The 25,663-nt window shown below is 45.0% G+C and overlaps 1 protein-coding gene across 1 annotated transcript in view; it reads left to right on the top strand.

Moving 5' to 3' along the window:
* The first annotated feature begins 898 nt into the window (after window positions 1–898).
* The window catches only part of LOC136364409 (protocadherin-15-like), a 52,635-nt gene continuing 27,870 nt past the window's right edge, over window positions 899–25,663 (top strand). The window contains exons 1-4 of the mRNA XM_066324333.1: window positions 899–946; window positions 1,568–1,695; window positions 12,723–12,938; window positions 16,791–16,879. Coding sequence (XP_066180430.1) covers window positions 1,636–1,695; window positions 12,723–12,938; window positions 16,791–16,879 — 365 coding nt within the window. The 5' untranslated portion in view covers window positions 899–946; window positions 1,568–1,635. The remainder of the gene's footprint in view (window positions 947–1,567; window positions 1,696–12,722; window positions 12,939–16,790; window positions 16,880–25,663) is intronic.

Here is a 25,663-nt window from a genome sequence, read left to right as displayed (position 1 = left end):
AGGGACAGCTCCGTGTCCCCCAGGAGCCCCAGGACACTCTGCTGGCCCAGGGACAGCTCCGTGTCCCCCAGGAGCCCCAGGACACTCTGCTGGCCCAGGGACAGCATTTTAAATATTTGGGTTTTTTTCAGATTTCAGTTCCATTTGTGAAGCCATCATTTCCTTCCCATCAGCTGGACCAGAGGACAAGCAGAATATGACTTTGGCCATGTCAGAAATAGTCTGTGGTTTAATGTTTTCCTCCCCTAAACATACTGCTCCTAAGGCTTTTCTAAAGAGCCTGCATTGTACAAGTAACTCAGAACAGTGGCACCTGTGCAATACTGAAATTATCCTGGCACTGAAAGGAGCTGGGAAGACCAGCTCAGAAAGGAGGCAATTTATCACTTGCAAATGTGGTTTTAATGAACTGGATATCATCATTTCCAGCAATCTTTCTGGATTATACAATTCTGAAAGAGAGAAGCAGATGTTGGTGGAGATTACTGCACAGTGGAATCTGTTTGGCACCAGCTCCTTGGTTTTTGCTGGATGTTTTTCCCCTTGCAGAAGGATGGAGATGTTTATTGTTCAGTGGGCTAGAGCAGGAACTCTTTAATAAAACCAAATTATCAGTGGCATTTTGTGTTGAACCTCTGGTGATTTGTGTTGAACCTCTCAGGTGAGGCAGTGCTGGTGGAGTTCCCCTGTGCCAGGCCAGGTTTGTGAGGGGGACAAGCTTAGGGATGCTTTCAATTAGCACAGGAAATTAAGTGTTGAGGCTGCTGATCAAAGACTCTGTGTGACCATTTATGAGTTTACAGACACCAGGACTGAATCAGCCAGTTAAGTATTTGCAAGGCAGTAGGAATAATTAAAATAGATAAAGGTAGGTGCAGAGCTGCTGTTAATGAGCTCATTGTGACACCAGTGGGCACTTAATGGGACCAAAAGGTGTGGAACTAAGGTGTGATATGGATCCCTGTTACTCCTCTAGGGCAGGGAGCTGGGGAAGGGGCTGGAGCCCCAGCAGAGGCTGAGGGAGCTGGGAAAGGGGCTCAGCCTGGAGCAAAGGAGGCTCAGGGGGGACCTTGTGGCTCTGCACAAGTCCCTGCCAGGAGGGGACAGCCAGGGGGGGTCGGGCTCTGCTGCCAGGGCACAGGGACAGGACAAGGGCAAAGGGCCTCAGGCTGGGCCAGGGGAGGCTCAGCTTGGCCAGCAGCAGGAATTTCTCCATGGAAAGGGTGCTGAGGCCTTGGCAGGGGCTGCCCAGGGAGCTTTGGAGTGCCCATGGCTGGAGGTGTCCAAGGCAGGGCTGGAGGTGGCACTCAGTGCTCTGGGCTGGGGACAAGGTGGCCATGGGGCACAGCTGGGACTCTGTGGGCTGGGAGGGATTTTCCAGCCTCAGGGATCCTGGGATTATCCAATTTTACATTCTGTGATATCTAAGGGTTTTGGTTTTGTTTTTTTAGCTTATTACCCCTACATTCGTTTTACATGATGTCCTTGAGCTGTAAATGCAGGAATGCCAGGAGATATTACAAATTATTACAAAATATTCTCTTTTCCCTTTATATTCGTCTTTTAGGTAATACGGCCAAAGTCTTTATTGAGGTGAAGGATGAAAATGACCACCCACCTGTGTTCACCAAAAAGATGTACATTGGCGGTGTGTCTGAAGATGCCAGAATGTTTTCTTCTGTGCTTAAAGTGAAGGTAAGGCTGAAGTTTGTGTAATAACCTTCGTTTGCAGAGGGAAAAATTTGTACTCACTGGTTTGAATTTTTACAGGAAATTTTGAAATTTGCATCTTCAGAAGCTGCTTGATGGTTGATGTTGACACAAGGTTGATTTTGAGTTAAAATCCAGGTTTTGTTCATACTGTTTTAGGTGCTTGTGTCTCATGCCAGTTTGTTGGTCTCACTTTAGATCTGTTAATATTGAAATATTTGGTTTATGTTCAATGTCAGTTTTCACCTTTTTTTTTTTTTTTTTTTTCTTTTTCAGCAGCACCTTATTTAGGTTTTAAAGGGGAAATCCAGCAATTTCAAGTCTGCACGGGGAGGAAAGTGGGTGTAACATTAACCATCCATATAGTTTTGGTCTGGTTTTTTTTTCATGAGAGAGGCGATTAATGGAAATATACAGACTACAATTAGCACCAGATATTAACAGCCAAGTGTAAAAGCTCTTTGTTTTCAATAAAACAAATAAATTACATGTTTAGAGCACCAGGAACGATAAAATGGTCAGAGCTTTATAAAGTCGTCCCTGGCTGGGGTTCTTTTTTTGTTAGTTCCATGAGAGTCCTTCCCACAGTAAGCCCAAAAATGGCAGAGAAGTGGCGAGTTCATGAAGTTTCTACTTGGTCAAAATTAGGAATCCAAAAATGGTGGCACATCGAAGAATCATGTCAAACCCATAAACTTTAGAGCTGCTGAAGGATCACGGAATCATTAAGGTTGAAAAAGACTTTTAAGACCATCAAGCTCAGCCATCCACCATGGTCACCACCAATAATATCCCCAGGCACCACTTCCATACATTTTGGGACATTTCCAGGGGTGGTGACTCCACCACTGACCTGGTCACTGCTTAACCACACTTTTTATGAAGAAATTCTTCCAATTATTCAATCCACACCTCCTCTGGAACAATTTGAGGCTGTCTCCTGTCTCTTGACTGATCCCCACCTGGCTCCATCCTCCTTCCAGGGAATTGTAGAGAGCAAATTACAGGGCAGAGGCACTGGAGTAGACAAAAAAATCTGGAAGGCAACGTCGTTTAGGAAAAGGAATGTTTTGTTCCACCGGAAAGCAAATGAAACATGAGCCACAAATGTCAAATCCCGTTCGGAGTCATCCCATGAAATGTGAACAGGTTGTGAAATCCTTCCTGGTTTTCCAGGAGGATTTCTAAGGCACAAGTATTTGTGTGTCAGTCAGGGGGATGAGAAATGGGTGGAGAAAAGCTAAGGGAAATTTGGGGGTGACGAGGGGAATCTGCTTTTTCCCTCTAGAAACTTTTGACTCAAAACAGGCGATCAGTCCACAAAGAAGCACCAAAAGAAATGTCAATTTTATTCTTGATGCGTTTTCTGTTCCAATCCTCCCTGGTTTTGCTGGCACAAAATGGAACTGGCCTAAGCCAGGAGCTGGTATTAGTGGACGGCATTAAACATAATTGTGTGTTTAGTGAAAGTAAAATTAGAAATAATTAAGAAATGCTCTTGTTGCAGAGGATCAGGCTAGAATTTATTGTTGTAGCAGCTAGCATTTGCAACAGTCAGTGCTCATTACCTTTTTTCCTGGCCTTTAGAAAGCTAAAGTAATTGCTCTGTTAGTTAAACACAATCCCCATTCCAGCCTGGTTTAAGAATAATTAATCGAATGAATGTCTGTTCTTGAGGAGTAGAATGAAATGAGCAGCTTTCCAAGCTGAAACTTAGGAGAACATTAATAAAGTACACGCAGAGCTTGCACTGTAGAAATTATTCAGGTTTGGAGTCCAGGGGGAAATTCAGGTTCTTAAGAGGAGTTTTTAATGCATGTGCTTTCATCTTCTGCATTCTTTAACAGTTGCTCGCTTTCTTTCACATCATCTGAGTGATTTTGCAAAGTGATTTTCTCAGGGTCTTCTCATTAATGCTGCCACTGACAGCAGCTTTGGTGAGCCTCAAACATGAGATATTGCAATCAGAGAATCCCGGGATGGTTTTGGTAGGAGGGGACAATAAAGCCCTTCCAGTGCCACCCCTGCCATGGGCAGGGACACCTCCCACTGTCCCAGGCTGCTCCAAGCCCCAAAGTCCAGCCTGGCCTTGGGCACTGCCAGGGATCCAGGGGCAGCCACAGCTGCTCTGGGCACCCTGTGCCAGGGCCTGCCCACCCTGCCAGGGAACAATTCCTGCCCAGTATCCCATCCAGCCCTGCCCTCTGGCACTGGGAAGCCATTCCCTGTGTCCTGGCACTCCATCCCTTGTCCCCATCCCTCTCCAGCTCTCCTGGAGCCCCTTTAGGCCCTGGCAGAGGGTCCAAAGTCTTCCCAGGGATTCTCTTCTCCAGGCTGGCCAATCCCAATTCTCTCAGCATTTCAAATGACCCAATTCAAAACTACAGCTTTGAAAAACAACCCCAAAACCCCACAATTAGTTCTTAACTTTAACAGGAAATAGTTTAATTAGTGTTTAACAGGACATAATAACTTACGGGGATAATTAAGGACTGTAGTCTTTACCTATTAACAGAGTAGTTGATGTGAATCAGTTTTGGATCATTTGATCACAAATGCACTGCTGAACATCCAGATGCTTGCCTTCAGTTGCTTCGGTCATGCTCTACTCTGCCTTGAACAAAATTTCACAAATGATAAAAATAGTCAAACATCAAAAATAAATTAAAATTTTTAGAAATTAAGGAGAGAAGAAAAGTAATCCTGAGTCCATGATCTTCCACACAAACTGAATTTAGAAACGAACAGACCAATAAAATGTTGGATAAAAATTTCTCTCATCCAAAGAGTTGATATGTACCAATGCCTATCCTATGGAGTTTCTCTCAACTTTCTAAGATCATTGGGTTTGCTGCCAGCAGCATCCTCTTAAATACATTTATTTGAGGATAAAAGCCTTTTAGAGGAGGATAATGAGCTGCCTTGCTCTAGATTCATAGTAAGATTCCTCTAAGTAGATAAAAAGGAAGCTTAAGCTCAACAAAATGCCACAAATCGTTCTCCAAAAGTAATTTTTAATCACAATTAATTTGAGGAGTGCTAAACCAAACTAATTATTCTCAGGATCTGACTGCACTAAGACCAGTGGCCTCTGAAACCTGGGAGGTACTGATGTGCAAAGAAAAAAAAAAAAAAAGCAGCAAGATTTTTGAATAAAATGGTGATTTTTAGGCAAGGATTTGCTCCTTGATGCTTGAAGTCCCCTTTTCTGCAATTCCCTTCCCCCCCCCCCAAGAATTTCCAATGTGTTTGAGAGCCCGTTTTCTTAATTAAAGACTTTTTGTGCTTTTCATTAGAAATTTACTAATTAAAGCCAGATGTACCATGTATAACCTCTAATTTATGAATTCTGTGCCTTGAGTTTTGCTTTGTGCTTCCTTGTATTAGAATTATTTTGCTTTTCACTGGTGTGTTCATGGAACTCCTGTTGTTCCCCTTCAGAATTCCAACCAGGCTTCCTTGAGCCCCAAACACATTATTTTCAATCTGCACCAGGAAACAAACCCACAAACAGAGAATCTTTAGGGAAATTACTAGCAGCAATTGGCTTTTCCCTATAATGGGATGTTATTAGCTCTTGCTTTTTAAATATTAACAGTATTAACCTCTGCTTTTCTTCCTTTATATATTAAATTATTGAATTATTACAGATTTAAATGAGGAAATATCAGAGGTCCTAATTCTAGTGAAGAAAGAGAATTGTCTGAACTCCTGCTCAGTTTATGAAGGTGTTTTAGTCTTGAAAATGTTTGCAGGGAAGGAATCTTGTCTAAACAATGCCATTGAATCCAAGGCTCTGGAATTGGCTGTATTTGATGGAAATGCTTTGATTCTTACAATATTTTCCTTCCAGCCCTTCCTTGTGCTCTTTGCCCCTTTCTCAGCTTTTTAATGGAACTTTATCCTTTATTCCCTTTGAATATCCCTTATTGAATACTGAATATCGTTGAAGGATCTAAACAAAAGAGAGCAAATAAACTAAAGCCATTTTAGGCTGCAGGTTCTGACCCTGAGGATCCACAGGGGAGCAGGAATTCCTCTTTTCTTCATCTCAAAAGCATCATAAGGATCCCATAATGAGCTAAAACAATGGATTAAAAATAGTTAAAATTCCTGGCTATGGCTAGGAAGAGAATACCAGAATTGCTTTTTTTCCTCCCAGATCTGTTAAATCCCCATTATTTTTCTATCTATGCCTATAACCTGTAGATTCCTTTTGATATTTCCTTTTCCTTGGGATGACGAGGGAATCTTGAGAGTGGCGAGTTCTGGAATTCCAAAGATGCCACCTTGGGCACCCAGGACAGCTTTCAGGGCAACATTTGGCTCAGCCCTCCTTTGGCTGTTGCACAAAACTGAACTGCTTTGCCAGTCACAACTTTTTCTTCCTTAAAATGGGATTTATGGATCGCGGCGTAGGGAGAAAAGATGCCTGGTAGGAGTAAAAACCTCCTAAAAGCTCATAGCAGTGACAGCAGCACAGCCTCCAGCTGCTGGAACATCTGGCCCTCCAAAAGATCTGTGTGTCCTGCTAAGACACATATTACAGGAATGCCAAGCATTTTTTTCCCTTCAAAAATCATATTCCTGCTTTTTATGTTGGCTTCCTGAACTTTTTACTTGAGGATCTCTTACTTTCCTATTATTTTCCTCTGTCAGCAGTCAGAGAATTCCCTACCCTTTTGGGATTTTGTAATTGAAGGTTATTTCAATTACTTTGTTTTTGGGGGGAATTTTGAAGACTTTTAGTCCTGCATGTGCCTTCCTGAGTAAGGGCTCCTACAAGGGCTGAGAGTGGGGAGTGTGCCTGGAGCATTCCCATCCCATGGAGGAAATCCATGTGTGTGGCCTTTACTTCCTCTCTCACACACACAAGTTCTTCTCTCCAGTACTAACTGTGACTGGCCAAAGAAAAAAATACAATTAAATCAATTTTTCCAATTATTTGTTTCAAAACCCAACTTTGGTTTTGAACAAACCTGTTGTTCAACACCTATTCCCATGAGGCAGCCTGTCAAAAGGAATTCCAGTTTCCTTTGGCACCTGGGAGGTTTTTGGCCACCATTGGAAGACAAAGTGAGCAATTCCCATTCACCTTATTTCTTCCTACTTTGTGTTTCTCAGAAAATCCCTGGCACTGGGGGTACTGGGAGTGGGCTGGGCAGTGATCAGCATCAGTGATGTAGTGATATATAAATTTAAAGCCATATTAATACAGATATTAAAGAATATATGTAAATAACTATCAATATAATGTAATATAATATATATTGTAATATAATGTAATATAATATTATATAATATGGTATACTACAGTATGATATAATATAATTTGATGATTTCTGTATTGTATACTTTATGTTAAATATTTAGTATAAATATAGATTTAATATCAATATGAATACAGATTTTTTAAAAAACAATTTTTTAAAAAAATCTCTTTTTTTATCAAAAAAATACGAATTCCTGAGGTAACCAGTGGCAAACCAAGGTGAGGAGCAGGAGTTCCAAAGGGCTTGAGGCAGATGAGGGTGTAAAAGAGCATGGAAGTGAAAAAAATACAGGAAATAAAGGAAAATTGCAGTGGCTACCCCGAATTTCCAGGCTGAGGTGTCTGTGGAACACCCAGTGAAACCTCCCCTAAAACAGGGAACTGGAAATCTGCAACAATCTGGAAATTCTTACCAGCAACAACGGTCTGGTTCTAAAAGCTGCTTTATGTGCCAGCCACTAATTGGGAACACTGAAGCTGCCATCTGCTAGGAACAGGCAAAAAAAACCCCTCCTCCTCAGCAGCCCAATCCCAATCCTGCCATTTTCCATGCCCCGTTAGCAGCCCCAGGCTTGTGCTTAAGGGTGACCCTGCCAGGGAGGTGGAAAACATTTCAAATGCACAACTGCATTTCACTCTGAGCAGCAAACCTGGATTTAGCTCAGGCTGCTAGTGCTAAAAACTGGGCTCATCAGTGGTTAAGCCACAGCTTCAGGAGTTGCAGTCGCTGATGATTTTGATACTCATCCCAAACATTCCACTGGGGATTTTTGGTGGCAGGGTCAGAGTGCTGCTGGGGGTTTACCAGCCCCCCTGGGTGTCCTGCCATCAACCTGTGCTTGTGCACGTGGAGCCAGAGATTAATTAATTTATGCTTTAAAGGCATAATTTGTTGGGGCTTCTTACAAAGGAGAGAAAAAGAATGGGTTGGTCACTGAGAGAATGGAATGGTTTGGGTTGGAAGGGACCTCAAAGCCCATCCAGTCTCACACCTCCCACTGTCCCAGGCTGCTCCAAGCCCCAAAGTCCAGCCTGGCCTTGGGCACTGCCAGGGATCCAGGGGCAGCCACAGCTGCTCTGGGCACCCTGTGCCAGGGCCTGCCCACCCTGCCAGGGAACAATTCCTGCCCAATTCCTTCCTCTCCAGCTCTCCTGGAGCCTCTTTAGGCACTGGAAGAAACTCTATTGTCTCTCTGGAGCCTTCTCTTTTCCAGACTGGACATTCCCAGTTGTCTCCTCTTGTCTTCCTAGCAGAGATGCTCCAGCCTTTCTCCCATGGAGAGTGGAAGTAACAATTCCAATTTTGAGCAAGCACAGGAGGCCATGGTAGTTTTTACATGCTGATGAAAGGATTAAAAGAGCTGCCATGGGGATGATGGAATTCCAGACTGACCCATCCAGTGCCACCTCTGCCATGGACAGGGACACCTTCCACTGTCCCAGGCTGCTCCAAGCCCCAAAGTCCAGCCTGGCCTTGGGCACTGCCAGGGATCCAGGGGCAGCCACAGCTGCTCTGGGAAATCTCTGCCTGTGCCTTACCTCCCTCTGAGTAAAAATATTCTCAGTGCTATTTGTGCTGGGATTAGGGAGCACCCCAGGATTTGTGCTTTGTCCTACTCCATGGGAGAGGCTGGGAAAGGGCTGGAGGCAGCAGCAGCCATGCTGACCCAACTCCCTTTGTGTGGGCACACCTACACTCAATCACAGGGCACTGGAATTTGGCCTGGTAATTCCTGAGATCATCCATATTTATCAGCCCTCAATCACAGCAGGATTTAGGAGACATCTGTATTTCTTGTGCGGAACAAAAGGCAGATATGCTGCTGGAATATTAAGATTAAGTGCAGCTCTTTCTCTTCTTTGACAGTCATAATGCAACTCTTGAGATGCCATAGATCTCCTCCTAATGACGTGTCAAAAATATTTACCTTCAGGACGAATTACAGGAATAGCAAACATCCTTCCTCTGTCTTAGGGAACTTTGGGACGCTCCTGGGAGCAGCTCACAAGCTCTCTCTGCTGGTCCTGCCAAGCTGAGCATCCTTAGGTTTGATCAAAGGAGCAGAGAAAGGGGGAATGCGAACAAGAAGTTCAAATACTTGAAATACTGGAATTGGATCATTTTTCCAGGCTGTTTGGCACCTGTTTGCTCATCTCTGGGTGGATGTGGAAAGGGCCTGAACCGCGATGGCTGCCGATGGCTCTGGGGTGGCACTGGGCTCTCAGAACTGGTGACAATTAACTCAGAGCCTGTCCAGCAGCTCGAGGCACCTGAACTCTGCAGGACTTTACAAGCTGCGAGCTTCAAATGTCAAAAGGCCTCTTTCACTGGAGCTTAATGCCTTAAACTCAGCTGCAAGACTTAAACATCTCATTAGTGAGGAGCTCCGGTGTCCTGAGCTTTGTGCAGAATGCCTGACTTCATTTAATGCCTGTGCCTGCAGCATCAATACCTTAATTTGGATCCAAATTTTGTTTGTTTTCAGTCACACACGTCTCCAGGCATGAAATGCTGAAGGTGAAATTGATTTCTGGTGTCACTGAAAGCAGCAACTATTAAAAGCCGTAGCTTTTATTGAGAGAGAATTTGCCAATATTAAAAATATGATGGGCATCTGACCCAGCTGAACCAACCTCATAAATCCATTTTAACAAAGAAATTGGCTTTTTATTGGAAGGGCGTCATGCTCCTCTCCAGGGCACCTCTAGGGAGCCTTTTTTTGACTTCTCTGAGCACTCAGTGGGAAACATGGCTCACTCAGGGATGACCCCAGAGGAGCTGGATCAGATATTGCTCCTGTGGCTGCTGCTGGGTCCCTCATGTGCCATGTGGGATCACAGGAATTCTGGTTTTCTTTCTCCCCCCAACTCCATTACCGACATGCAAAACTGAGTGTGGGTAAACCAGAGGGTTTGGCCAGGCAGGACTTTTCTGGATTGGTCATGGCTTTATCCTGAGCTGTGCTGTATGAGCTGAACTTACCCTGGAATTCCAGACTTGTTTGGGTTGGGAGGGACATGAAAGCCCAACCAGTGCCACCCCTGCCCTGGGCAGGGACACCTCCCACTGTCCCAGGCTGCTCCAAGCCCCAAAGTCCAGCCTGGCCTTGGGCACTGCCAGGGATCCAGGGGCAGCCACAGCTGCTCTGGGCACCCTGTGCCAGGGCCTGCCCACCCTGCCAGGGAACAATTCCTGCCCAATCTCCCATCTAGCCCTGCCCTCTGACACTGGGAAGCCATTCCCCATTGTCCTGGCACTCCAAGCACAGCTGAGGTGCTGCTTTAATTTTTGTCTTTGTTTCTCACCATCCAAACATCCACCTGATGTTTCTCTCCAGCTGCTTCCTTGAGTTCAGGTTGGATATTTGGTAAGTTTTGTTCATGAAAGGGCAGATGCCCAGGGAGTGGTGGGGCCACCAGCCCTGGAAGGGTTCAAGGAATGAACGGATGTGGCACTGCACAATGTGGTTTAATGGGCAAGGGGACAATCCAAGGTTGGATTGGGTGGTCTAAGGAGGTGTTTTCCAACATCAAAAATTCCATGATTCCATGACATAGCATGTTTTCACATTCATTTCTTCCTTCAGCCATGTATTTATGTGGAAAGCCAACAATTTTCCTGACTCTCCACCTGTCAAGCTCCCATCTGCTGGCTCTGGGATGTTGTGGGGTTGTATTTCGCCATGCCAGTTGGAAAGCTGGAATGCTCTGGAAAAGCCCACTGATATCTTTATTTTTTTTTGACTGACGGAACAGAGTAAATTTCAGAAAGCTTTATAACCTTCCCATCTTTCCTAAAATCACTAATAAAGGGGTTTGAGCTTACCCAGGAGGCAGCAATCTCAGTTTTAAAAGACTTTAAAAAAAGACTATGAAGCTGGAGAACAAAAACAACTCAACACATTTTATATTTACGATTTTGGTAGTCCAGCCAGATGAAGCTTTGTGAATTTAGAAGAAAGGAAAATATTGAGAGAGGGTGGGAATTTAGCCAGTTTTGTGTCCATGACGAGTGTCATTCCAGAAGCTCATCTTGGGCAGCTCTGAATGAAACCTGTTTGCTCTTTCCTGGATATTATCCTTTAAGTGTTGGATGATTCTGTCTGGGAATCGGGGCTGATAGGAGTTGGAGTAGCATGGAGCATACACAGCCTTGAGTACCTGGATTGCTCATCTGGTGCTGGTATTCCCTGAAAAATTAATCTGAAAATGAAAAAAAAAAAAAAAAAACAAAAAAAAAAAAAAAAAAAAAAAAAAAAAAAAAAAAACAACCAGAAGGGATGATTTCCACCATACAGAACTTGTTCAGTGCTGGTGAGGAAACAATTAATGATGATTAATGGCCTCCTATTGAAGGCTTAATGAGTTTGCACAGATAATTCTCTTCTAGCAGCTGTGGTGTCTCATAAACAGCTCCAAATTCTTCTCCCTGTGACCAGGGACAGCACCCAGGGAACAGCTGGAGCTGTGCCAGGAGAGGTTTAGGGTGGAGATCAGGGAAAGGTTCTTTCCCCAGAGGGTTCAGGCACTGCCCAGGCTCCTCAGGGAATGGGCACAGCCCCGAGGCTGCCAGAGCTCCAGGAGGGTTTGGACAGCACTGCCAGGGGTGCCCAGGGTGGGATTGTTGGGGTGTCTGGGCAGGGCCAGGGGTTGGATCAGTGATCCATGTGGATCCCTTCCAGCTCTGGATGTTCCATGATTCTACAAACTCTTCATGTTGACACAAATCCCTATTGCTTTTCATTCTTAAGTCATGGCACAGGATGGATTTTCCATGGATTTTACGTGCACCTTTTCAAAGAAAAGGCTGGGTTTTTATTCCAGCATTAGCTTAAGTGACAGGCCTGAGGAGCAGTGCCAATATTTCCATAAAAAACCTCATGACAGATCCTGAGGTGTCCCCAGTGCTGAGGCTGTGCCCAAGACTAATGAGTGCTCAGGCATTAATTAGCTCCCACCTGGCTGATCCCTGGAAGGAGCACGGGAAAGCTCTGTCGGGACCCTTGGAAACACTTCCCTCTGGATACAGGTTGAACAGGAGCATAAGGAATGGGACTGGAGAGGCCAGGATGGGGTTACACGGGGTTGTCAGGAGCAAGGAATGTGGAATAACAATTCCTGGAGCTTTTTGGTTGTGCCAGCTCTTCATCCTGATCCAGGTGAGCAAGGGTTCCAGGGCAGCTCTGTGTCCTGAACTGGCGTGCCCAGCAGGTCCCTGTGCACCACTGCAGGAATCCCACTCAGTCCTTCATTGTCTTAATATAAGTTATTTGATTGCACCACAAATACCTGTGCTCCATCAGAATATCTCTAAGATTAAGGACATTCTTGTGTAAGTCTGTGCACGAGTTGCTGAGATGGTTTTTTCTTTGATATTTCCTTTCACTGAGAATTTAGCAGTGGAGGTTTCTCAGAATTAAGCAGTTCTTAGGTATTGTTGCAGACTTGAAAGTCAACTTATATTTTTCTACTTTTTAAATATTATTTTTCTTTCTCCTGGAGCAGTTCAATGCCAAGAGAGGAGGAAGAAATTGCTGGAAAAGCAAAACTGAGTGCAGCAAAGTTAAATGAAGCATTTAAAGTAGCAGCCATATCTGTGCTCTGGGATCGAATGTTTTAAATGTCAGAGTGGCAGAAATTTGCCGGGCCAAGCTGTAACTTCATTTAAAGGACAAGGTTAATGACTCCTTCCATGCATATTTACCTTGTTTGCCTCTGCTTGTTTTGTTCTCCCCATCAGGCCAATGATAAGGACACTGGGAATTACAGTGCCATGCAGTACAGGCTCATCATTCCCCCCATCAAGGATGGCAAGGAAGGCTTTGTGATCGAGGCTTACACGGGGCTGATCAAAACTGCCATGCTCTTCAAAAACATGAGGAGATCCTATTTCAAGTTCCAGGTCATTGCCACTGACGATTACGGCAAAGGACTGAGCAGCAAAGCAGAAGTGCTCGTAAGTATCAGCCAGGGATTGTTATTAGGGAATAATTCCTGAGGAAATTCAAACACTGCAGGAAGGTTAATTCCAGGAAAAGCCATGAAGTGCTTATGCTTCATTTTTTGAAGGCACTGGAATAAAGCCTTTCATTTCTTAAACCTGAAAATTTTGTGACCCACTGTAGGAGTGGGTCCAGAGGAGGCTCCAGGATGAGCGGAGGGATGGAGCAGCTCTGCTGGGAGGAAAGGCTGGGACAGCTGGGATTGTTCACCTGGAGAGAAGAAGCTTTGGGGTGACCAAATTGTAACTTTCCAGGACCCAAAGGAACTATAGGAGACATGAAGAGAGACTTTGGACAAGGGCCTGTAGTGCCGTACAATGGAGAACGGCTTCCCAGTGCCAGAGGGCAGGGCTGGATGGGATACTGGGCAGGAATTGTTCCCTGGCAGGGTGGGCAGGCCCTGGCACAGGGTGCCCAGAGCAGCTGTGGCTGCCCCTGGATCCCTGGCAGTGCCCAAGGCCAGGCTGGACTTTGGGGCTTGGAGCAGCCTGGGACAGTGGGAGGTGTCCCTGCCCATGGCAGGGGTAGGACTAGGTGGGCTTTGAGGTTCCTTCCCACCCAAACCATTCCATGATTCTATGATTCTGTGTCCCTGCTGGTCATATCCACATTGTCTTAGTTACTTATGTAAGGAATAATTTTGAGCTGGGAATTAACTTTTCAGTCCCTGAGAAAGCAGTGTTTCAGAACTGGCACCATCTTTAGGCCTCAGGCTCCTGGTTTTGTGCTGTTCAAAGAACATTGACGTAGTCCAGCCACTGAAACCATCCAAGCTAAATTTCCTTAGAGCCTATAAACTTGATGGATTGGCTCAATATTAGCATAATGTGAAAGGGATGGAGTGCCTTATCCACTTCATGGGAACACTGTCAAAGGATAAAGATGAGAGGCAGAATCCTTGGTATGGAGAGTTCTGCAGGAATTCACCAAATAAACATAAACGATGACGCCCTCATGCTTGACCTCCCAAAATGATGAGGCACTCTTAGGTAATTTATGCACTAATGGGATGTTAAAATATAGCCAGAAGGAATCGACATCAACATTAGAAAGTGAAGGATGTCCCACTAATTTATAGAGGTTTCTTTAGGATGTCTGGCTGACTGATGAGCAGTGCATCCAGTTGCTTTGAGCAAGGCCTGGAAGCTTGGAGGAGCTGGAGATACAATTCCAGACTGACCCCATCCTGGCTTGAACACTGGCACATGGACCTTTTGGAATGAGTCCAGGGGAAGCACCAGGATAATCAAAGGGATGGAGCAGCCCTGCTGGGAGGAAAGGCTGGGACAGCTGGGGCTGCTCAGCCTGGAGAGGAGAAGCTTTGGGGTGACCATATTGTCACCTTCCCGTGCCTGATGGAGCTGTCAAGAAATACAGAGAGACAATTTCTAAGGGATGGAGGGACAGGACACAGGGAGTGGCTTCCCAGTGCCAAAGGGCTGGATGGGATATTGGGCAGGAATTGTTCCCTGGCAGGGTGGGCAGGCCCTGGCACAGGGTGCCCAGAGCAGCTGTGGCTGTCCCTGGATCCCTGGCAGTGCCCAAGGCCAGGCTGGACAGAGCTTGGATGAGCCTGGGACAGTGGGAGGTGTCCCTGCCCAGGGAAGGGGTGGCACTGGATGGGCTTTGAGGTTCCTTCTCCCCTGGCCATTCTGGGATTCTCTGATTTTTGCACCAAGTGTGATCTATACACTAAGATCCTTTCCCATGATTTTAAAACCCCTCCTGTGGGATCAGGGGCTCAGGTGTTGTTTCTTTCAAAACCAGCTCAAAAAGTGCACAGAGAAGAGAGAAACTATTCTTATTCATATGTAAAAGAATAAGATGTTGGGGGAAAAGATAGGACTACAGTGGGAGGAGGTCTTGGGAGAAGAGGCAGGTCACCACCAGAGGAAAAGAAGCTGACCAGAGCAAGGTATCCTCCAGAACTGGGACCAGGATCCTTCCCCAGAGCCTGGCACAGCTCTGGGAGCAGCAGGACCTGCCAGATCCCCTGGTCAAAGATCTTCCTGCTGGTGAAGACAATCCATGGGAAGCACACCAGGATGGCTCAAGTCAGACACCTGTGTGTTGACAGTTTGCTTCCATGTGATGGAGTTTTCTTCCTCAGCATCTGTAAGATGAAAGATAAAGAACTGTGTTTTACAATGAGCTTGCTGCAAGGAAGCACCTAAAGGTGCTGAGGAAGTGTAGATCGTGGACATTCACTATCATTATTTGAGATCATGGATATCATCTTTATGATGTCATAGATATCATCTCTATTCAAAAGTTTATTGGGGTTTGAGGAGGTTTTAAGGCCCCTCCTCATTTGGGTCCCACCTACTCCCAGGAATCCATTGGTGCCATATCACAATCAGGACTCTTTTTAGGCTCTGCCTTGCTGGACTAAAAACTTGGCAAGTGCCTAATGAGCAAAGCTTGGGATCAAAGGGATATCACTCGTGGGCTAGAGGTTACCAACAATTTTCTGCTTTGCCTGCCTTTACAAATGGGGATAACAAGCAAGTTAATGTTACCATGGAAACCTCAAATGTCGCTTGATTTTTGTCCAACACACTTGGTTTCCTATAGCTTGTCATGAATGTGTGTTTATCCCTGGTTTTGTACAGGAACAAGTGATGATAATTGTGATTTCTTCCATATTGAAAGAATTACTGCCTTTGTTTTTGGTGCTGCCTTTACGCCGTTTTCAGTTCCTGAGTGCACAGTGGTTGCTTGAATTGGCTAATGTAATTAATTCTATTAAATTAATCATTGCTTTCCAGTTCCATTGCATGATTTTAGTCTAAAATTTATTTGAAGCTCATTATAATTCTGTGTTTCTTACACAGAAGCCTGTACGTGCTGATCAGGACATCTGATGACATTTCAAGAACATTTAAATATTTAAAGTTGAATTAAGCTTCAAAGCTGGTGAATCAGTGTTTGATGTGGTAGCACATTCAGGCTTTTCTGCTGCTGTGCTTCCAAGGCTCCTCTTTGGAAAATCAGGGCTTGTTTATTTCTTTTAGAATCAACTAACCCTTGATTTTTAAATTTATCAGCCTTAACATTGGCCTAGTTTTCCAAATTTTCCTTCAGAATCCTCTACAGGATTGGAGTGATGTTGGGTTCATAGTAAAAAACAATAATTGCCAGATATTTGCTCTGAGGTCATTCCATATCATGGTGGAAAACTTAAATTTAATTTTATTCCAACAAATCACACAAGTACTGAGTGGATTAGAAGCACTTTTTCATGCTTTGTTTTTCTTTTTAAGGAAAAAGCTCAGTTGTAAAATGTGCAGTTTTGTGATAGAGGGAGAAGCTAAAACAATTGGAGATTAAAATAAAACCTCTTGCTGATCGCTTCAATGTAAATGAACAATTTCCTTCCTGATTTTCTAACAAAGCAGCACTGATTTTGTGGAATTAATCCTGAATTTCCATTTCCCTTGGTGCACATTGCATGGCTCCAAGGGAGGATTTTCCTGGCATCCAAACCACCCAAATGCTCGGAAGTAATTTTGAGTACAGCCTGTGGGAGATCTGGGATTCTCTAAGCCAAGTCTAAACTAAGAGCAGCTTTTGCTGTACCCACCTTAAAAATCCATAATTCTGATGCAGACCTGGAATTACAGTTCCAGTTACGTCTTTGATGTTTATGGTCTTTGGCTGCAAGATTTCCCAGCTCTCCTCTTTGGAATTAAAAGGAGAAATCTGGCTATCAGGGCATGGTGTGGAGGCAGGAAAGAAATTTTTCTGTTGCTGTTGGATGGGCTGTGCCTGGCAATGCCAACTGGATTTCCCTCTTTTCTTTCCAGGTCTCTGTGGTCAATCAGTTGGACATGCAAGTGATCGTCTCCAACGTTCCTCCCACCCTCGTGGAGCAGAACAAAGACCAGCTCATTGGGTAATCAGTTTATTTCCTCTCCAAATACCAGCCAGTTCCCTGGCTTTGGGGTTGGATGGATCAGGGAGTGAAGGAGCTTTTTTATCTGGTCAGTAAGAGCCCCCAGACACCACATCAGGAGCAGCTTTCAGGGGTCAGGTTTGCACTTCTGGCTTCTTTTTCTAGCATAGAGACAATTTTCTCTACTTGCTGTCATGGAATTAGCCAATATGGGAGAGATAATGCTGTAGGAAATAGTTTATAACCAATCCTTGTCCTTATTTTTGTCACTTCAATCAGTGGTGAGTGGCACTGCTCAGATTCCCACAGGTCAGGTCTATCCTGCTTGTTGTTGTCCATGGAATTTGGAATACCTTGTGGTTGATGGTCCAACCAGTCATTGGAAAAGTCTCTGAATGCCTCACGTCTTCCCTGGGCTAGGAAAAATTCCTGATGGATCTGCTCCTAGAGATTTGGGACATTCCCCTTGTCTCCCTCTGTTTTGGGCCAGGTGTGTGTTGGCTCTGAGATATTCAAACATCAGAACCACAAGTAAAGTTGTTGGGGCAATGGGCTGAACTCACAGGAATTGCACTTCTTGGAACCAGGAATAACATCCTGAAAGGAGGAATTGCCTAAAAATAGGAATAACTTCCTAAAAGGAGGCTTTACTGTGGTGAGGATCAAGCTCTTTTCTCAGGTAACAAGTGACAGGAGAAGAGGAAACAGCCTCGGGCTGTGCCAGAAGAGGTTTAGATTGGATTTTTAGTGAGAATTTCTTCATGGAAAGGCTGGTTTCAGCAATGGAGGGACTGTCCAGGCAAATGTTGAGTGCCCATGCCTGGAAGTGTTCAAAAGCACGTGGAATTGGCACATTGAGGATATGGGTTAGTGGTCAATGGTTGGACTTGGTGACCTTGGAGGTCACTTCTAACCCAAACCATTCTGTGATTCTGTTCACTTCACTATGAACAAAGCTTTGGAATGAGTACCAAATTAAATTAAACCTCACAATATTATCAGGTTTGGAGTTCTGCAGATTAGCTTGAGAAGCCTTTACCTTCACAAACATCATGGCCAGATCAGTGTAGCTGGAGAATTTCTCTTCTAAGAATAAGTTTTTAAGGACGGCTTTTGCCAGAAGAATTATACAAACTTACTTTCAAATTGTCCCATTTGTTCCTGAAAATATTTGCAGAGAACAAATATCTCAAAAATCATTTTGTAGCTGGGTACAAACGTCTATTTCACAGAGAAATTATTTATTTCACTGCTCTCTCCAAATTTCTCATGTTTTTCTCCTAAATTTAAAAGATCACTGTCTCCCTGTTTGTATGCAGGTTTAACAGTTTGTGCAGCCCACAAATACAAAGTAAGAATTTGTGATTTCTTTGTGTGCAACCACAGGCAAAGGGAAAGCTAATTATTTGGAATATCAGACCAAAGTAGTTTTGCCACTTCAAATAATGCAGTCATTTATAAAAATTTAATGTGTAATTAATTAAGAGATAAAAAGGCTGTCATCAATCCTGTCTAGTGAGAGGTTTCCCTGTGTGTGGCAGGGAAGCTGGAACAAGATGATCCTTAAGATCCCTTCCCAACACAAACCATTCTGTCTTCTGTGAATCAAACTAGTCACTACACAGCTTACTCAGCTCTTTCTCTCATCATTGTGGCAAATATTAATCCCTGAAAATAGAACATTTAGCCAAGAGTTGGTGATGGGGAAGGTTAGGGAAGGGGTACATGGGTCATTTGTGGAACTGCAGTGATTTTTCACAATAAAATAAACAGTGATTTAAACAACTTTGGTAGAGAAGTCATACCAGGTTCTGTCATTTTCACAAGGAGTTATGAGGTATTAAGAACTATATAATTCAGTTTTTCCATCCTCAGCATAGCCAGAGATGGGTGGGAGTTAATGGGCCACATAAAGGGAGCAAAGCAGGGAAGAGAAGATTTAAAGCATCTCTATTTGGCTTAGGAGTTTATTGAGGGATACAGTGGACTTGTCTTCCCTGACACTTCCAATAGGGACCTTTTGCAGTCATTCAATGTTTCCCTCCAACTGCTTTAATTTCATCAAGCTTTCCATATTCTCTGGGCTGCACATCAATGTCCCATTTGCCATTTCTCTTGCCCACTTTAATTATGGCTGTGCAGAGACCCCTTTCTGTCTGCTGCAGAAGGGATAGAGAAAATAGGCTGAGGCTTCATGAAAAATTCAGTCTGTGCTCCTCTCATTCAGAAAACTTAGTGGAGACAGATGCCAGAGTGTTCTTGAAATATGGAACTTTTGGGAAGTGCTTTTTTGTTGGACAGGGAACAGCATTTCATGGAATTGAAGCATATCCTCCTTTGGAAACAACCCAGAGGCATCATTGAATCCCACTCGTGAAATTCAACTGGAATAAAACAGCCAAAGTGGTTCTCAGAGCATTTAATTCTTCGGTTTTCATGTGATGGGCACTTAAAGCTCTGCCTAAAGTCAGATAAGCCATGCTGATAAGAGAGCCCTGAGCTTCTCCCATCCTGCAGGGAAGAGAACTGTCTTGGGAAGTAAATTCCTCTGTACACTCCTGTGTGTATGAGCTGTCACATGAGTTCCTCTGAACTGGATAAGTGGAGTGGCTTGAAATGAGAGTTTGGATCAAATATAGAGTCCCAGGCTGTCAGAGGCTGCAGGAGCTGGGTGGGCACCTGGTGCCACCTCCGTGCTCCAGCAGGGCCATCCCAGAGCACAGGGCACAGCATTGTGTGCACACAGCTCTGCCCCAGCCCCAGGGAGGAGCCCCCCGGGCTGTGTGGACAATGTGCTCAGGGCCGGGCACCGCCCAGGGAAGAAGTTGTGCCTCCTGTGCAGGGGGAATTGCTGGGCTCAGGCCCTGTCCGTGGCTCTGGGGCCATTGCTGGGCCCCCTGGGCAGAGCCTGGGCCCTGCTGGGAGCCCTCCCTGCACACAGGGACACCCAGGGCTGGGGGCCCCTCTCCGCTGGGGCTCCTCTCCAGCCTGAACAGCCCCAGCTCCCGCAGCCTTTCCTGGGCACCCAGATGCTCCGGGCCCTCGCTCGGCTCCAGCAGCTCCCTGGCCCTGCCGTGCTGAGGATCCAGAGCTGGACACAGCGCTGCAGAGGTGCCTCCAGGGCTGGGCACAGGGCCCCCAGCCCTCCCTGCCCTGCTGCCAGCGCTCCTCCTGCTGCCCTGGGATATCACGATCCCCAGGTCTTCCTTGTGCATCTCTCCAGGGTCTCTCCCCTCACTTCAGCCATACTTTTTTCAGTCAGTTTTATGCTCTGAAAAGAATGAGGCAGTTCCCCAGGTAAGAAAGATCCATGCTGAACCCTCTAGCCCAATGCAGAAGTGGCCAGGCAGGCTTTTTCTTGAAAATCCAAATGTGGAATCAAGTGCTGATTCTTGGAGTTATTGCTGAGGGAGTTTTATGGAATATGAACGTTGAACCTTCCAACTTAATGGTTTGCATATCTAAAGCTGACTGCCATCATTCTTCAAAGGAACTCTACTTAATGCACAGAAACTGTGCTGCACTTAAAAGAGAAAATGCTGCTGTAAATTATAGATCATAATATACAGCACATGTACATTGTGCATCACATAAGATTTTATGTCTAATCATAGTATATGAGACAATAAATTTTATATCTGGGAGCTGGAACACACAGTTCAGGGAAGTGTTTCAGACGTAGATGATTTCCCTGCAGTTGTGGTTTGTTTTTCCTCCTCAGTCTCTGAATTGGTAAAAAATGAGCACATCTCAGCTGCAGGGTATAAATCACTCAGTCTTGTTACCTTTCCCACACAAGAGGTCACATTCCAGTGCTCACTTTATGATTTTGAATTAAGTGTAATTACAGCTGACAGGACTGTTGAGGTGGTGGCAGTGACCTTGCTCTTGAGCCCTCTCCATAGGTGGCTTTTGGTTTCCTGCCCTTTATGAAACGCTCCTCAGTCTCAGGTCCAGCTGTAACTGCTTTGTCCTTTACCCTTTACCCCTCTGACAGGAACATTTTGGGGTCACTTCGCTCCTGTCCCTCGACTCCACCTCCCTTCCCCTTTTCCTCTGTCACTTCTTCACCCTGTAATGTTTCATTCCAAATTAAATTGCAAACTTAGAAAAGGAACAGATTAGATAATTGATTGAATTAGATTAAATAGATCTGATCTGATGAAATAAATAGATTAGGGGGACATTTGCCCCTAACTGGTTGTTCCATGTCCAGCCTGTCTGGCTTTGCTTGGGAGTGTCCCAGGGTTTGGTGCAGCGTTCACAGAGCCTGTTCCACCCTCCCTCCTGAGCAATCAGGATGATTAATAACTGCAGGACACCTTTATTAAGTCGAGTAATAGAGAGCAAAAGTTCTGCAGCTCCAGCTTTTCCACTTGCCACTGGCCCTGGCAGCTGGGAAGCGCTGGTTCAGCGAGCTCCTGCTCTCTGTAACTCCCGCGGTTGTGGTGCTCATGGATCTCTCCAAAGCTCTCCAGTGCGGTGGATAGAGCTGTAAACTCCTGCTTTCCCTGGGAACTGCTGACAATTGCAGGAAAAGTCCTTTTGTGCTGAGATCTGGAGATTGTCCTCGGGGTCAGAGGGGAGATGTCCCTGGGTATTATTCTTTGGATGAGCGCGATGTTCCTTCTGCGACTGGGACAAATGAGGCTGAAATAAAAAGTTGGAGTGCATGTAGGGGTTTTTGGAGGGCAGGAGTTTACAGGATGAGCACAAAGAGAAGGAAAGCAGCTTCAGCAGTGTGTAAGAAAGCAATTTTCCTTTCTGGTGTGCAAACCATTCTGCTTATAGTGGTGCTGGGGTGACAGTGGAACTTGAATCTTAAAAGACGTTTTCCAATCTTAATGATTCCTGATTCCCTGCTTTTATAGGATTAGGATATGTGGGTATAAACTTATTGGCTCTGGGTTGTTTTCTGAATAGTAATAATAATATTATTATTAAAGATTATGTAAGTTATTCTATGCAGAGGGAATTGTCTCTGTGCTGCTCCTTCTTGCTGGGCAAGTGTGTGATAGAAAAATAATCTTTGCGAAAGGCTGTTTTATAAAAAAGGGATGTTTTTAGGCTTGAAATAAACCCTAGGCACCACAGGATGAGCAGACCCTTCCCCGAGCTCTATTTATGTTGTAATAAGGAATCTGGGAGCTGAGGCTCCAGTGTATGCCCCCCAAATCTATCACTGACTGCACTAGAGGGGCTGGAATTTGTTATTGTCTCTTTGGGAAAGTCCAGTTGAAAATCCAGTGGTTTCATTGTCAATTATTAATCTCACAAAGACTCCGCACAGCCAGAATTTGGCTGAAGTGGAGCAAAATTGAGGAGTTAATTAAAGCACTTGAAAAGTCTGTATTGATGCTGATGGTGGGGGCTGGATGCTCTCAGCTCTGCATGGTTGCCAAATTTGTATTTGCAAATACCTAGAATATAAATTCATCGTTATTATTGCGCCAGCTTATTTTTGGGGAATAGAATTTTAGCTAAAAATTATGCAGGATATTGAATCTTCAACACTGCTCACTCCAAGTCTTTGGCAATTTGAGTCCTGAAAGAAAGAATGTTGGGGGGATTGTTTTTTTCCATTTCTTAAAATGTTTTATGTGCTCCAAAAACACAATAGGTTGGTAAATTCCTAAAGAACTTCCTGTTGTGATGTCCTAAATTTAATCCTGTGTTCTCCAGGCTCTTGTCTGCCTGGAGGAGGTTATAGCAGCCTCAGGTGTGGATATAGACACATGGACATGGCGCTGAGAGCAGGCTGGGAATGCAGTACCTTATACCAGATTTTGGGGTTTGATCTGCTGCTTTCAGGCATGTCCTAGGAAGTGCGAGTTCAGGAATGTTCTGAAAGCCTCTTTCCAGTACCTACAGCGGATGTGCAAGAAGGCTGGAGATGGGATTTTCACAGAAGTGGGAAGGGACAAGACAATGGGGAATGGCTCCCAGTGCCAGAGGGCAGGGCTGGATGGGATACTGGGCAGGAATTGTTCCCTGGCAGGGTGGGCAGGCCCTGGCACAGGGTGCCCAGAGCAGCTGTGGCTGCCCCTGGATCCCTGGCAGTGCCCAAGGCCAGGCTGGACTTTGGGGCTTGGAGCAGCCTGGGACAGTGGGAGGTGTCCCTGCCCAGGGCAGGGGTGGCACTGGATGGGCTTTGTGGTCCCTTCCAACCCAAACCACTCTGGGATTTCATGGAGCAGAACTTCCCAGCCAAGGAACAGCTCAGCAGACCTGTATTGTTTTGCCTTTCCATTTATTTTGCATCTAAAAGTGAAAAAAAAAATCACCTCAGGATTTTCAGGGAACTTTGGGCCTCAGGATCCCTCAACGACAGATCAACTCTTCTTGTCCAGTATCACTGCTGGGAACTGGGAGAGCTGTGCTAATGGGGATGCACTGGGAAGCATTTCCCTCACTACTGAGCAGCTGCAGTGCTCTTGGAAAGGTTCACCACCTGTTCTGCTCCTGCTTCCACCTCTTACACATCACTTGGGAGGATGGGAATGACCCTTGTGGGATTAACAAGTGACAGACTAATTTTAATTTGAATTCTGCTGATCAATACAGCAGAGCTGTGGACGCTGTTGTTACTTCAGAGTAGGAATCTAAAAAAGATTGGCTTTTGTGAGTACCACCACAAGTAGCCATTTCCACAGGAGTTCTAAAACACTACAGTGTTTTCAGCATCACAAGTTCAGCTGAAGGATTTTTCAAACAATTCTACAGGGAATTGCCCTATTTTTAAGTGAATTCTTTAATTGCAGATTTTCAGTCTTCAGTGTTATTTTATTCTCTGTTTTAACCTAAACATGCAATTTGTGTGTTTCAAATTGAACACTGCTGCCATTGGACTTTGTGGGGTTTCCTGCCATGTCACTATAGCCAATAGCTGCAATGTACTAATTTCCCAGGAAGTGATAGCACAGAATTCCGGGCTGGTTTGGGTGCGAATGGACCTTATCACCCATCTCATTCCACCCCCTGCCATGGGCAGGGACACCTCCCACTGTCCCAGGCTGCTCCAAGCCCCAAAGTCCAGCCTGGCCTTGGGCACTGCCAGGGATCCAGGGGCAGCCACAGCTGCTCTGGGCACCCTGTGCCAGGGCCTGCCCACCCTGCCAGGGAACAATTCCTGCCCAGTATCCCATCCAGCCCTGCCCTCTGGCACTGGGAAGCCATTCCCTGTGTCCTGTCCCTCCAGCCCTTGTCCAAACATTCTGTTTGTTCTTTGGTTTTAATAATGTTTTAGACAAGGATATTCTCAAAGGCAATGAATTCCAGCGGGATACCAGGAATTTCTGAGGAAAGGGAATGTTATTGCTGATTCTTCCAGAAGTGACTCTACATTAGAACTTTCCAACCTGATGGAGCATTCCTGTCTTAGGTGTAAGAAGAGTTCTGTACAAGGAAACAGAACAAGACAAGGTGATTTGGCTTCCAGCTCTACCAGGGGAGGCTCAGCTTGGCCAGCAGCAGGAATTTCTCCATGGAAAGGGTGCTGAGGCCTTGGCAGGGGCTGCCCAGGGAGCTTTGGAGTGCCCATGGCTGGAGGTGTCCAAGGCAGGGCTGGAGGTGGCACTCAGTGCTCTGGGCTGGGGACAAGGTGGGCATCGGGCATAGGGTGGATTCTGGGATTCTATGATTCCATGAAAAGCATGAAAAGCAACAGAAGATGACTAAATGCTAATTAGAGGCAAGTCCTTTACATACTTGTTCTGCCTGACACCTTGTGCCAAACACCCTTCTAAGAATGGTTGTGTTTTCTTTTTAGCCATTTGCACTCCCATCATGTTTGGTGGGGTTTTATAATCATCTCCATATCCCAGACTGGTCCTGGCAGGTTTTCCCTGGGGGAATTATTATTGCTGAGGTGTTTGTGACAGGTTCTCACCTTGGCTGCCAGTGCAGAGCATGCCAGAAGCAGAGATAAGCAGTTTTCCATATCTGCAGACAACAGGAGAGCTTGTTCAAAGGACACCACTCCACGAGCACCGTGTCAGTCAATATGTATCCCTATTTTCTCTGTAGTAATTCCACATATTCAGTCCTCAGGTATGACCTGGCTCTGACACACTTGAATTTTTCAAGATCTTATAGAAAAGCTTAAAAGCTTACAACAGGTTTTAAGGGCACACTAAATTTCCACACAAAGAGAAGAGATGTTCCTTGGATAAATGTGAATAAGGAGTCTTGAAAAATCAGGAGCTGGAGGAAATCTTTTGCTAGGGAATAAACCACAACAGCAAAAATGTAACCTCAGCAACTGCAGAAGGTTTTGTGTTAAACAAGTGACACCTTAAAGTCACTGATGTCCCTTTTTGTGGGAGATGTGTCTTCCTCCATGCCCTGGTGCATCCTTGATGGATCAGGCAACACATTCCCCGTAGTTCTCTTGCTTTTGCCTCCCAGCTCAGCTATTGCTTTTTGATTTTCTGATTGTATCAACTAGCCCTGGAAATTCAATATTTTCTTATAAGTTTAGATTGAAGTTTTATGCTTCCAAATGTTCTGGTTTGTTTCTCCCTCGATATTTTTTGGACAGATTTGATGATATTTGCATTTATGCCTTTGTTTATAAAACTCTCTGTGGTCTTTGAGTGAACTTTTCTTGGTCTCACATTGGAAATCTCATCAACCTTTAGCAAACCTGGTTCTTGTTGCTGTTTTTGTTGATATTGTAATCTCTAAATTCTATCAGCCTTTCTTTCCCCTGCGTGTGAAATCCTGCTGCAGTTTGTTTGATTTTATTTCCTGTGGTAAAAGTGTCAGCCCAATATTCCAATTTCC

This window comes from Sylvia atricapilla, chromosome 8 (genome assembly GCF_009819655.1).
Source record: "Sylvia atricapilla isolate bSylAtr1 chromosome 8, bSylAtr1.pri, whole genome shotgun sequence".
NCBI lineage: Eukaryota > Metazoa > Chordata > Aves > Passeriformes > Sylviidae > Sylvia > Sylvia atricapilla.
This window is presented reverse-complemented; position numbering and strand designations above follow the sequence as displayed.